The 12,323-nt window shown below is 41.2% G+C and overlaps 1 protein-coding gene across 2 annotated transcripts in view; it reads right to left on the reverse strand.

Annotated features, from left to right (window-relative positions):
• Positions 1 to 3,309: 3,309 nt before the first annotated feature.
• LOC101858926 (neuronal acetylcholine receptor subunit alpha-10) overlaps positions 3,310 to 12,323 on the reverse strand; it is a 109,795-nt gene continuing 100,781 nt past the window's right edge. For both annotated transcript variants that reach the window (XM_005094671.3, XM_013080463.2), the window contains exons 7-11: positions 11,289 to 11,475; positions 7,788 to 7,983; positions 7,060 to 7,146; positions 5,675 to 5,790; positions 3,310 to 4,294 (exon numbers count right to left, since the gene is read on the reverse strand). In XM_005094671.3, coding sequence (XP_005094728.1) covers positions 3,833 to 4,294; positions 5,675 to 5,790; positions 7,060 to 7,146; positions 7,788 to 7,983; positions 11,289 to 11,475 — 1,048 coding nt within the window. In that variant the 3' untranslated portion in view covers positions 3,310 to 3,832. The remainder of the gene's footprint in view (positions 4,295 to 5,674; positions 5,791 to 7,059; positions 7,147 to 7,787; positions 7,984 to 11,288; positions 11,476 to 12,323) is intronic.

Genomic DNA, 12,323 nt, shown 5'->3' on the forward strand with positions numbered 1-12,323 from the left:
CCCCCCCTCTCCCTAGAATTTTACAGCTTCAGGTTCTGTGTCATTACACTTACTATGAAAACAAATTGTACTTTCACATTTGAAACACAATATTTCTTTCGGTTTCGTACAGTTTAATACGTTTTTGCAATATCTCGTTAAAGTTACAATACATGCCAATGGTAAGTAATATGTTATCAGCAGGAAACATATTGTAGTAAAAAAGAGCGCCGTACAACCTTCACGTCTGTTGTTCTTGGTCAGAGACGTCAATACTAGCAATTGAAATCCCATAAACTATAAGTAAGTGCGTGGGTTTGACACCCTTTAAACACAGTTAGGTTATTTAAAAGGCTGGGCCTCCAAATTTAACGTCCGTCTCCGATATGAACCAAAGTTTCAGAGTCTTGAAAACTCCACAAAGTGGGCCGAGTTCAAGCAGGCCCTGTTGGGGATTCGAACCTGGGTCGTCCACTTAGTAGTATAGCATGATACAAACTGACAACTGATCTAACAACCCACCCCTTCGCCCTTTTAACATCTATTCCAGGGTGGGCTTTTCAGAGGAGATGATGTATGACGTGGTAACCTACCCGACACAGCGGCACTTAATTTGATGCAACCAGTTAGACTATTGCTATTGAGAGGCATTGCATACTTACGTTAATATATGTTATAGAATATAATTATAAACAGGGGCGTGCAAGCTGTACTCACAGGCGCCACTGCAAAGTCGAAATCCGTGAATGCTCAACGTCATTACAGAATGTGGGTCTGCTGCTGGGATAACAGCATAAAGTAAATCTCGTGACCATAACACTAACATGTCTACAATACAATCAGGAAATTCATGTTGGTTTGATAACTTCTCGACTCTGCATAGTCACGATGAAAAAATATTATGATGATACTGTTAAATCACGAGAGCTTTGAGTAACAGACTAGATTATAATATTTCACCTTCTAAAACGCATCGTCGTTGTAGGGTCGTGTGAATTGTCCCCTCTCGATTGAGACTGGGACGTTGGTGCACTGGTTTCTTTAGAACAGACCCCCCCCAAAAAAAAACAAAACAACAACAACAAAAACCCACCCCCCAAACCGCCCCCCCCCAAAAAAACAACAACCAAAAACACCCAAAAAATAAAAACACACACAAAAAAACAAACAAAAACAAACAAACAACCAAACCCCTATACAGCTAAGTAATTCTGTGTTGTCTGAATTCTAACTGTTCTCACACACATGTTGTACTCATACCTTACTCTCTTGTAAGCCAGAGGCGAGCATGAGATCATTATATTATAACTACCGACCCTTAAAAAGCCATGGCGAATCTATACACCTTTGTAGGAAGTGGCTTTTGTAATTTCAGACAAAGATCTTATACAACGTGGACCAGAACTCCAAATGTTAAATGTGGACCTCAGAGTTTATTTCGAATCCAAAAAGATATGAATTTGGAAGCAGGTTGTATTCTTGGGTGGAAACCCTTAGTGGTTGCACTAATGACCGGTCAACGTACCTTTAATTAAGGCTATAATTGTCTTACGACTTTACTGGCACGGCTTAGACGCTTAGCTACTCCAGCCTTCTTTATGGGAACCCATAGGGGCTTAAAGAGTGAACCTCAGCTGAAAGACGGGATTACTGTATTAAATAAACTTCATCATGCGAGGATGGAACTCACACAGAAAGCCTAACTGTTGCAACACAGACACCGGACGAAGTCAGTTTGTCAGCAGAAAGCTGATGAAGAAAGATTCTCTTTTTGTTTTTTCACATTAAAGACACACACTGGTTATCTGCCAGGGCAACGCTATTTGTGGATACACGTATCTGTTTTCGTGTATGAGCCTGTACTCATATGATAGAAAAGGAAGGACAATTAGGAGCCATAAAGAGGTGAAACGATATATATATATATATATATTATATATATTATATATATATATATTATATATATATATATATATATATATATATATATATATATATATATATATATATATATATAGGTAGATAGATAGATAAAGAGAGAGAGAGAGACAGACAGACAGACAGACAGACAGACAGACAGACAGACAGACAGACAGACAGACAGACAGACAGACAGACAGACAGACAGACTGACAGACAGACAGACAGACAGACAGCGAAAGACACAGAGAGAGAGAGAGAGACACAGAGAGAGAGAGAGAGAGAGAGAGAGAGAGAGAGAGAGAGAGAGAGAGAGAGAGAGAGAGAGAGAGAGAGAGAGAGAGAGAGAGAGAGAGAGAGAGAGAGGGGGGGAAGGAAGGGAGAGGAGGGTGTGGGATCTGGGGGACAGATACAGGTAACGAGTAAAACAAAGGAAGAGAAACATGTAAGTTACTTTAACTTGGTAGACAATAGGAATAAATGGAAAGGGAGGATTAGGATAGATAACGAACTGCCGAAGCAGGTAGGGTTGACAGACAGAAAGACAGACAGAGAAGATGGGTAGACATATAAATATAATTATAATAGCAAGCTAGTGACCTAGATCGATAGATAGAAAGACAGATAAACACAAGTCTATATTCATAAATATAATACTCTCAAAGTTAGCAAGAACGCCCCTGCAGTAACGTATGAAGAAGAACTAATACAGTCTGATACAATCATGAAAAACAGTGCATATGTATACAAATATATTATGGCTATTCGTACCACTGAAAGAAGGTAAGTTGTTGTACAACTCTTACACTTTCTGTCGAGACTACACATTCCATTGACTGCACTCAAACAAACAACAGAAGAACCAGCAGAATTCTCATGTCGCCAAAATTTGCCGAGAAGGCTTTTAGTTCTGTTCTTCAGCTTCAGAAAATAGAAAACAACAAGCAAGTTAGACTAAGTTAGAGACAGTGTAGCCACAGCTTCCGTTTTATGATGCACATACTGACCTTTGCAACTCTGCACGACTTGGCAAACCATTGCTGAGAGCAATGAATATACAACTACCGTTCTGTGACATTCCGGGGTGAAAGCAGACGTCGCCTTTTCACCGAGTTCGTTGATGTATCTCAAACAGCCAGTCGTCAAATCCAAAGTGGCGCCACGTCATAAGCCAGTGGTCAATTTTGTACATTGTGGATATATTTTTATTCAAGATGACACGGTCCCCAATACGATATTTGAATCGACTGACAGGATCAAGACATCCGTGATTCACCACTCCTCTTCACGTGATGGGAATTTTAAACAGAAACCTACTGCCGAATCATGTTTTGTGGCCTCCTCAAGTAATGGGGCACCCCCCCCCCCAAAAAAAAAAAAAAAAAAAAAAAAAGAAAAAAAAAGTAAGTGTTTCGTAAGGTCTGCTCAGACTGCACTGTACGTTAATTAATTCGGCCCTCTCCTTCTCCCTCGAGTCCTTCTCTCTATCTCTCACCTTCACACGCGCAAACAAGCACATGCACAAAATATCTTAATAGGCTTCCACACCAGCACGTGTAATCACCACGTACGTGACATATCACAGACAACAATGACGACACAACGAATCACATTTAAACAGTAGCAAGGATGATAATATAGCCTTGGTGATTTGTGGGAATGACCGCCGGCCACCAGAGGACGCAGTAATAACGAGTGAGTTGAACTTACGCCAAACGTACACAGACTCACTGCAGCACATTTCCGTACTTCAAAGTCGCCAGGTTTTGTAGAGCGTACGAGTCGGCTCAGCCACTATTTCTAAGACCCCGGATGATAGCGATGCGTAAATAAGCAAAGCAGAGGCTAGGAGAACCATTGCCTCAGGTGTGTATGTAATGCGAGAGCGCAAAGTGCGTGCGAGCATTAAGCGTGGAGGGGCGGGGGGCCGGTATCATGACTTGCCCAGCCCGGGAATTTCTGGCTCGGTGATGATGGGCAGCACAACACACAGCGACGTGATGATAGTGGTCAGGTATATAAGGAAGAAGATGCGGTCGAAGATCAAACTGACCGCTTTCCACTCGCGTGCCACCCGATCTTTCCTGTCTTTTTCGGTGATACGTCCTTTATAAGACTTGATGAACTCCATCAGCTCCCCCAGCTGGTAGTTGATCAGGTTGAGCTGGGCGAAATGCTGGTCGGGCTCTCCCTGTGCGGTGAGCAGTCCCTCGGCCGAGGAGGAGCGGCCGTCGCTCTTGTTCCACTTGCTGCTGTTGTCGCCATTCAGGTTCATCCCCAGGAATGGCATGCGGTCAGCGCACAGGCGTGACGTCAACTCCGAGATGGTCTTGTCACGAAATGGACGCACCAGGCTGTCCATGCAGAGAATCTTCGCGAAGAACTCGAACATGACCTGGGAAGAGGTTGGGAAAACAGGTAGTTTAGTGTTAAGTAGGAGAAAGTGGTATGTCTAGTTCCAATACATGACGAGTATCCAAGTGTCGAAGCAGGAGCAAAAATGCCAAGCGCGAGCAAGATGTTTACCATAAATTGAAAAACAACACCATCCCCCCAAAAAACAACAACCAAAAACAACAACAACAAAACAAAAAGACAAACGAGTAGTAAAAACACAAAATAGAAAGACTAAGTTTCAGGTCAGACAAAGTGATTGCAAGATTATTATGTCGCATGTAGGTATTCAATGCAAAAAAACAGCAACATGCAAGGCGAAGTAAAGTAGGACTATTCAAATCTTTAGCACGTTAGAGGTTATCACAACCTAAAACAAAGATTCGCTCGTTGTCCTACTGTCTGGTCTCCAATTCGTCTTTACATCCATCCATCAATCCATCCATCCATCCATCCATCCATCCATCCATCCATCCATCCATCCATCCATCCATCCATCCATCCATCCATCCATCCATCCACTCTGTGGATCCAACATTAACTGGCATCCCCGTTCATCCGTCCTTTATCCTGTCAGCCCACCTGCTCCTCGTCTACAAATAGACAAAACGACCCCCCCCCCCTCCCTCTTGATAATACATTTAAACCGCTCTCATTTTCACATTTGCCCCTTATGCATTTTCTATCAGATTGCTTTTTTTTTTCTTTGTCTTTCATTCTTAGATCATGAAACTCACGTCTTTGCGTTAAAAAAATGTCCACGTCATGTCTTGAGATACATTGCTCCCCTATCTCTTTCAATGCAAAGCCGAGTAAAAGCAAAACATAAAAACACATGACTTCAACCACAATATTATTTATAGGTAGGTGCACTACAGAGATTCTTTGGGCTCGGAATGCCAAAGGCAGATGTCATGTGTTTACGAAACATAAGACCCATATCGTCTGCATTGTATGTATAATGGCGAATCTCTTCTCACTGGACACAAAGGAAAAGAGTTATATTCTATTCAATCGCAAGGTAGATGTTTTAACCAGCATCTCCATGTCTCAGATCTGATGCATACCTCACTACCTGATCTATTCTAAGCAATATTGATGGCGGTGTAAAACATACGTTTTTAATCTAGTAGTTCTTAAGCCTCCATCAATGCACTTTAGATGCTGCGGGAGGCGGACTTTGACCATGCCCGCCTGGGACAACTCTGGATGAGAGGGATGGATACAACATGCTTGAACCCCCCCCCCCCCCACGAGATACCCGAAAAAAAGTCCCCCCACCCCCGAACACATGCTTTCTGTGCACAACGGCGAAGCGCCTATCCACTACACTACAGATACTGTTGTAAAACATAAGACACCAAGAGCTGTGTGTACTCACCATCCTCATGCAGTGTGGCAGGGGTCTCCGGGCTCCGAAGAAGGAAAGATTCACGACAAAGGCATTCAGAAATGATGACAGCGTAATGAGGACCATATTTAAGCAATAGTAAGTCCCTGAAACAGAAATAAAAAACAATAATGAACACCAGAAGCCAAGCTTTTTTGTTGTTGCTATAATTATGGTATCTAAAGAGATGAGTATGTGGGACTTTATCATCGGAATCGAAAAAAATGTAATGGGTGCATCATGGGAAGCCACACAGCATTGAAAGAAACGTAATGCCGTGTTAGACACACTAGGGGTAAAATCACCAGAGCGTGTGGGCATTAAATGTCATGCAAAGAACAATTCTTAAGTTCGAAGATGATGAGTTGTAGCACATGTCGAGTTATCCTGAAGACGATTACTTTTCCCGAGGACCATATCAAGAAATAAAAACAGAAAAAAGCAGCCGGATCGGAGCGCACTAGAGCGTTTGCCTACCAACTGCTTCATGAATATGAACTAGTAAATGCAACAACAGCGGAATGGTTACTCCCGATTGACTGTTTTCATGACCTCTCCTGACTTGCTGTGCCAAAAACGTGCTGTCTATTTCATTTGTGATCTGCTGGGCCAGGAGAGCTGGTAACTAGTGGGAAAAGGTTTGGAACCGGGCGGTTTGACACCGCACCGCCATTCCAGATATAAGTTCAATATCCTTACAGATATTCCCATCCGGATTTCTATATCTGAAACGTAAAAAGACAAGAGCAACAACTCGTATACTATGGCAATATAAAATTAGTGTTTTTGATGTGTATGATGGTTCGAAATGTGTTTGCAACATTGCTTTTGGTCTACTGCTGCTGATCGGACAGATGTGTGGCACCGTTGTGAAATCAGACGTTCGTCAAAATAAGGAAATCGAAGAAACCGGCATCTTCCCGCTCGTTGGGCAATTTTCATCGTTTGTTTTTGGACTTGACAACTTTTATTTCAATTTAAAAACACATTTATGGGAGGATTTTACTGCAAAACGTTCATCAAAGGCACACAAATGTTAATCTGCAGTACCAAGGATACTCAAGCTTTGAAAGTCACTAAACTTTGCTGACACAGGTTACACCACCTTCTTCCATCGCATATATCTTAACTTCTATTCAAGATAGACGAGGCTGTCTTTTCATCAAACGCAAGACAAATTATAACAAACTGTAAATTTAAAAAAAAAATGACGAGCACCTGATTCCACCATGTCGTGACACATTGGTGTTCACTACGTCTTTAAAGAGTTAAATTCATGAAAAGCCCAACGCCCAAGAACGTCATAGCGAAGTTTTGAACTGAGATTCCCCGTAATTCAGTTTAGTCTGGCACCGAGTAAGCACACTGTGACTCACCTAAAAGAGGCACTTTGGCGGCTGACGGAGGCAAGTTGGCTTCCATCAGTAACAACAACAGGAAAAACGCCACAAAGATGTTGATACCTGTAGAAGAGAGTGATAAGAATTATTATATTTTGTTATGAAACAACGGCTTTTTATCAGATCACTTATTACAAGTCTATAGAACTATAGGAAAGAAAATCAACGAGGACGTAAAACTTCTACAATTATTACTTCAGTCATTGGAGAGAAGAATATGTTTAGAAAGTCAATTCCTAGCCCTGCTGTGATACTGTGATACATAGGTGACACACAGAGGGGACGCAGTGGTAAATGCATTTAGTGTTATCAGAGAGAGACAGAGAGGGGGAGAGAAGGGAGAGGGAGAAGTAGTAAGAGAAAGAAAGAACAAGGGAGAGACAGAGAGAGGGAGTCACACACGCAAAAGGATAGAGACAGATGCAGGGCAGACAGACAGGCCGACAGGCAGACAAACAGAGAGATCGACAGAGAGAGAGAGATAGATAGAGAGAGAGAGAGAGAGAGAGAGTGTGTGTGTGTGTGTGTGTGTGTGTGTGTGTGTGAGAGAGAGAGAGAGAGAGAGAGAGAGAGAGAGAGAGAGAGAGAGAGAGAGAAACAGTCATACAGACAGACAGACAGACATACAGATAGACAAACAAACAGACAGGTAGAGGGAACAGAAACAAAACAGAGATAGGAACAGATTCCCCAAGATGACGTACCCAGCATGAGTTTGGCTGGCGACTCGGGCGGTATCCAGAAGAGCACGAGGGTGAGCGAGGTGAGCAGCACACAGGGCAGGATGAGGATGTAGTTGTAGAAGGTGGCTCGCCTCTGGAAGATGATGGTGAAAGACAGATCGATGAACGGTTGGTTGGGACAGCAGGTGTACAGCTCAACGTTCCGTTTGGCCGGGTGCTGAAAGAAAATCCAAAACAAAACCGGTTAGAACATGTTGTAACCTTACTCATCCATAGGTACAATATAGATCATGTAGAAGAGTATGCTGAACATTGGATAATCTTTTTATTACATGTTTTTCGCCAATTCTTCTAGATTGCGTAAGTGTCTGCCTTACTTATTTCATCGTAAAGCACGTAGAGCATCTCGTCTAAGTGAAAATGAGCATTGTAAGTGCAATTTGTTTTTTACTATCGATTTAAGATAAGATAAGATACGTTTATTGTCCAGATCCTTGCACATTGGTTTGGTGTTTCATCACGTGCACACACACTCACACACACACACACACAAACACACACACACACACACACATACACACACACATGCACACACATGCACGCTTACAATCACATGCATAATATACATGAACAGCAATATAAACAATAATAATCTTAAACTAGATACATACTCAATGCTATTCTGGTGCATGCTCTAAGGTCGTATGGATACTTATACAAGATGGTAAAGATAGATGAATTTTGATGGATGATGGTAAAAATGAACTTCTGTATCTGTCTTTGTTACAGATCAGAAGCCTAGGTCTTTTACTTCTGACTGATGTTTTTATTTTAGAGAACAAGGGACGTTTGTTGTCTAAAAAGAAGGACTTTATTTTTTTTAGTGCAAGCTGTTACATACTATTCATCCAAGCAGGGGAATGTAGATGCTTTCCGTACTAGATTTAATTTTTCTTTATCTTGTTGTCTTGTGTTCCCGGCCCATGCTGTTATACAAAAATTGACCATATTTTCAATGGTTGAATGATAGAATATGGACATCAAGGTTTTATCAACTTTAAAACACATGAGCTTCCTTTGAAAAAATAGTCTTCTGTTCACTTTTTTATGCAGGAGAGAAGTGTGGACACGCCAGTTGAGTTTGTTGTCTATTGTAACACCCAAATACTTATAGTCTGACACTTGCTCGATGTCTTCACATTTAATTTCGAGTGGCTACAGGGGCAGTTTCTTTTTTCTAAAATCAACAAATTCTTTTGTTTTTTCACATTTAAAAGCAGCTTATGATTTTCACACCATTCAGAAAAGTTAAGTACAAAATTCTGGTAAGCGGTTTCGTTATGTTCAGCCTGAATTAGCCCAATTATGGTTGAATCATATCAACTTGATGTTACTTTTGTTTATTTGGCAATCGATCGTTGATAGTGTGAATAAAACTGGTGACAAAACACATCCTTGAGGGGCCTCTGTATTTTGTTGTGATGTATGTCGACGAGGAATGTTTTAATTTTACATACTAGGTTCGGTTGGTAAGAAAATTGCCTATCCATGATATTAAATTGACATTAACACCAACGTTTTCTTGACGAAAAATCAAGAAACAGGATCCTACAGTATATTTTTGGCTAGTCTAAGTGTCTATATATGTTGTGAAGAAATGGTAAAATGGCTTCTTTCACACTTCTCTCGAGATGACATGCGAATTGTAGAGGGTCCTGGGTGGGTTCTACGAATGTTCATAGTCTTTTTAGCACAATTTTCTCTAGACATTTTATAACTACGGATGTTAAGGCTATTGGTCATTCATTTCAGTAATTTTTTTTTTGGAAGGGGGGCGATTTCAGAACATTTCCAAAAAGTGGGAATAACATGTGTCAGCAACGACTGGTTGATAATATAAGTGTAAATAGAACTAAGTTGTGCTGAACAAATTTTTAGAATTTTGGGTTGCACACCGTCTGGGCCACACGCTTTTCTCACATTCACACGTCCAAACAAACATCTAACCTCACGTTCTTGAACAACAACAACATTATTTTCATTTGTGTCGGTGTTCATACATGGCAAGTCACACGAACTGCCTTTGTCAAAACGGGAGAAAATGGCATTAAGTTGATTTGCTTACCTCTCTTCGTTGTAAAAACATAATTATGTTTGTTGGTTTAATTTTGTAGCCCACTATGGTCTTAAGCCCAGTCCATGTCTCACGAGAGTTATTTGATCGAAACAGATCGTCCAGTTTCTTCTTATATTTTTGTTTTTCAACCCAGATTTCTTTCTTAACAGCTTTGTCTATGACTTTAAGTGCTGTTTTGTCATGTTTTTTAAAAGCCTTTTTCTTTATATGGATTAAGTCTTTGATTCCAGAATTTATCCACGGTTTAGAGTTTATTATTATCTGGACTCCCCGACTCTTGGAGTTAAACTGGGTAAAGTGGGATACAGCATCATAACACAAAGACTGGGATACAAGATGAAATAGACTTTTCCCACACAGGAATCGAACTCACATTTTCTGTGGCCAAAAACAAAACAATCCAAAACAACCCCCCCCCACCCCCCCCCCCCCCCACACACACACAAACCCTTCAAAACAAAACAAACAAACACACAAACAAAAAACAACATCAAAGAGCTTAATCATAATTTTAATCAGGACGTTGTTGGGTGTGTTTTATGGAAGAGAAGTAAAACAGTTTATGGATTTGTTGCATCTCAGAAATGTTCCGGATATAGGACATTTTTGTGTGCTAAAAGTGCACTAGTCTTAAAGGACCAACTCCATCAAAGAGACATTCTCAATAATAGAGGCCATAACGGTGCAGCTAAAGTGCACTCCATTTAAAGGACTAACACACCTTGGGGGGATTCAGAATAAACCGCATCATAAAGTCTCAAAAGTGCACTCGCCTTAATGGACCGATCACACCTCAGAGAAATTCTGGAAAAGGGAGTACCCTCGAGCTTTATATTGTGTCAAATTCTCACTAGTCTTAAATGACCCGTCACACAGTAGAGAAATTCTTGAAAAAAGAAGACATTATAAAGTGTCAACAGCGCACTGACTTTCATAGATCCATCATATCTTTTTTTAATGTAGGCATTTTTACGCCACCATCGACACAATTAATGTCATTGGAAGCGGGTTTCTGATCCTGCCTGTCATGTCCAATCTAGCCCGAGAGGGATACAATTTTCCAGCAGGAAGATCGAGACACTCGATCAAAATTATCTTCACTCAGAAATCGAACGTGGACCTCCTGTGTACGACAGAGAAGCGCCTAAAAGTTACACTGCAGACACCGATGGCCCTCAAAGATTCATCGTATGTAGAACAAATGAAAAGAAAAGCAAAGCAAAGAAAGTAACAAAAAAAAAACAACAACAAAAAAACAAACAAAAAACAACAACAAAAAAACAAACAAAAAACAACAACCCAAAAAAACAAAAAAAAACAAAACAACAACAAAACAAACCCCTCCCAAAAGGAAAAAAACCCAACAATTGTTGTTGGTGACGTACCCCAAGTATCTCCCATGAGTTGCTCTTGACGTACTCTCCTATGTCTATCTCGCCCTCGTCATGGCCTGTGTCGTTTATGAGAATCTTGAGATCCACCAAGTTGCCGTCGTAGGTCCAGGAGCCGAACTTGAGCTTGCACTCCTGGACATCGAACGGGAATGTCACCACGTCGATCACACATGAGCTCCTGGTTATGGTGGGGAAAGAGAGGCATATCAGTTCATTAAATGTTTGTTTTTTTGTAAGTGTTTTACAGCGCTCGCAACTGCACAAAGTCATATGAGCGCCCGAGGCATATTAAACATTTTTAGTTTGGTAGGAATTAATTCTGAATTTTGCCAGGTTTGCGGCCGAAATCTACTATAATCGATTTTGGACCACCAAGGGATCTTCAAGTTGCGCAACTTACACACGGGACCTCCGAGAAAGCTAGGCGATAGATCATACCTACCCTAAGACAGCAGTAAGAAGGAGCCAACGAGTAGTAGTGGAAAGATAGCAGCAAAAGTCAGGAGCCCAGAGGAGGGTGGGGGTGGGGGCAGAAAGTGGAGACGAAAGCAGACATGGTTAGAGAGCAGGAAAGGAGGTGAAAGTGAAAGTAGGAAATTTCATAGAAAAAATGTATCCGTCACTGTTACGTTTCGAACCTGGGACCTATTGAATGAAAGGCCAACACCGTAATCTCTTGACCATGAGAGCCCTCAGTTCATTGAGAAAAAGTATTCTGGTCATTCCATAACGCTTGAAGACGTGCTGTGTGGCTGATATGGGTCATTCCTATATTATTTAAACATATTCTTGGATTTTGTTTTTTTTATCTTAAACTTTGACAGGCAAGCAACAACACGCATAAAATGAACTACGCAAGTTGGGTCTTTGATGTGTGTATCATGTGGTTCAAAATGTAGCACAGCATTGCTTTTGGTGTCCTACAGGTCGGACATACGTGTCTGTTACATCTGTAAGGTGTCCTTAAAGAGAGTAAAGTGATGATAAGTGTTATTTAGTGAAAAAAGGTGTGTGTGCATGGGGGGG

This window comes from Aplysia californica, unplaced genomic scaffold (assembly GCF_000002075.1).
Source record: "Aplysia californica isolate F4 #8 unplaced genomic scaffold, AplCal3.0 scaffold00087, whole genome shotgun sequence".
Lineage (NCBI taxonomy): Eukaryota > Metazoa > Mollusca > Gastropoda > Aplysiida > Aplysiidae > Aplysia > Aplysia californica.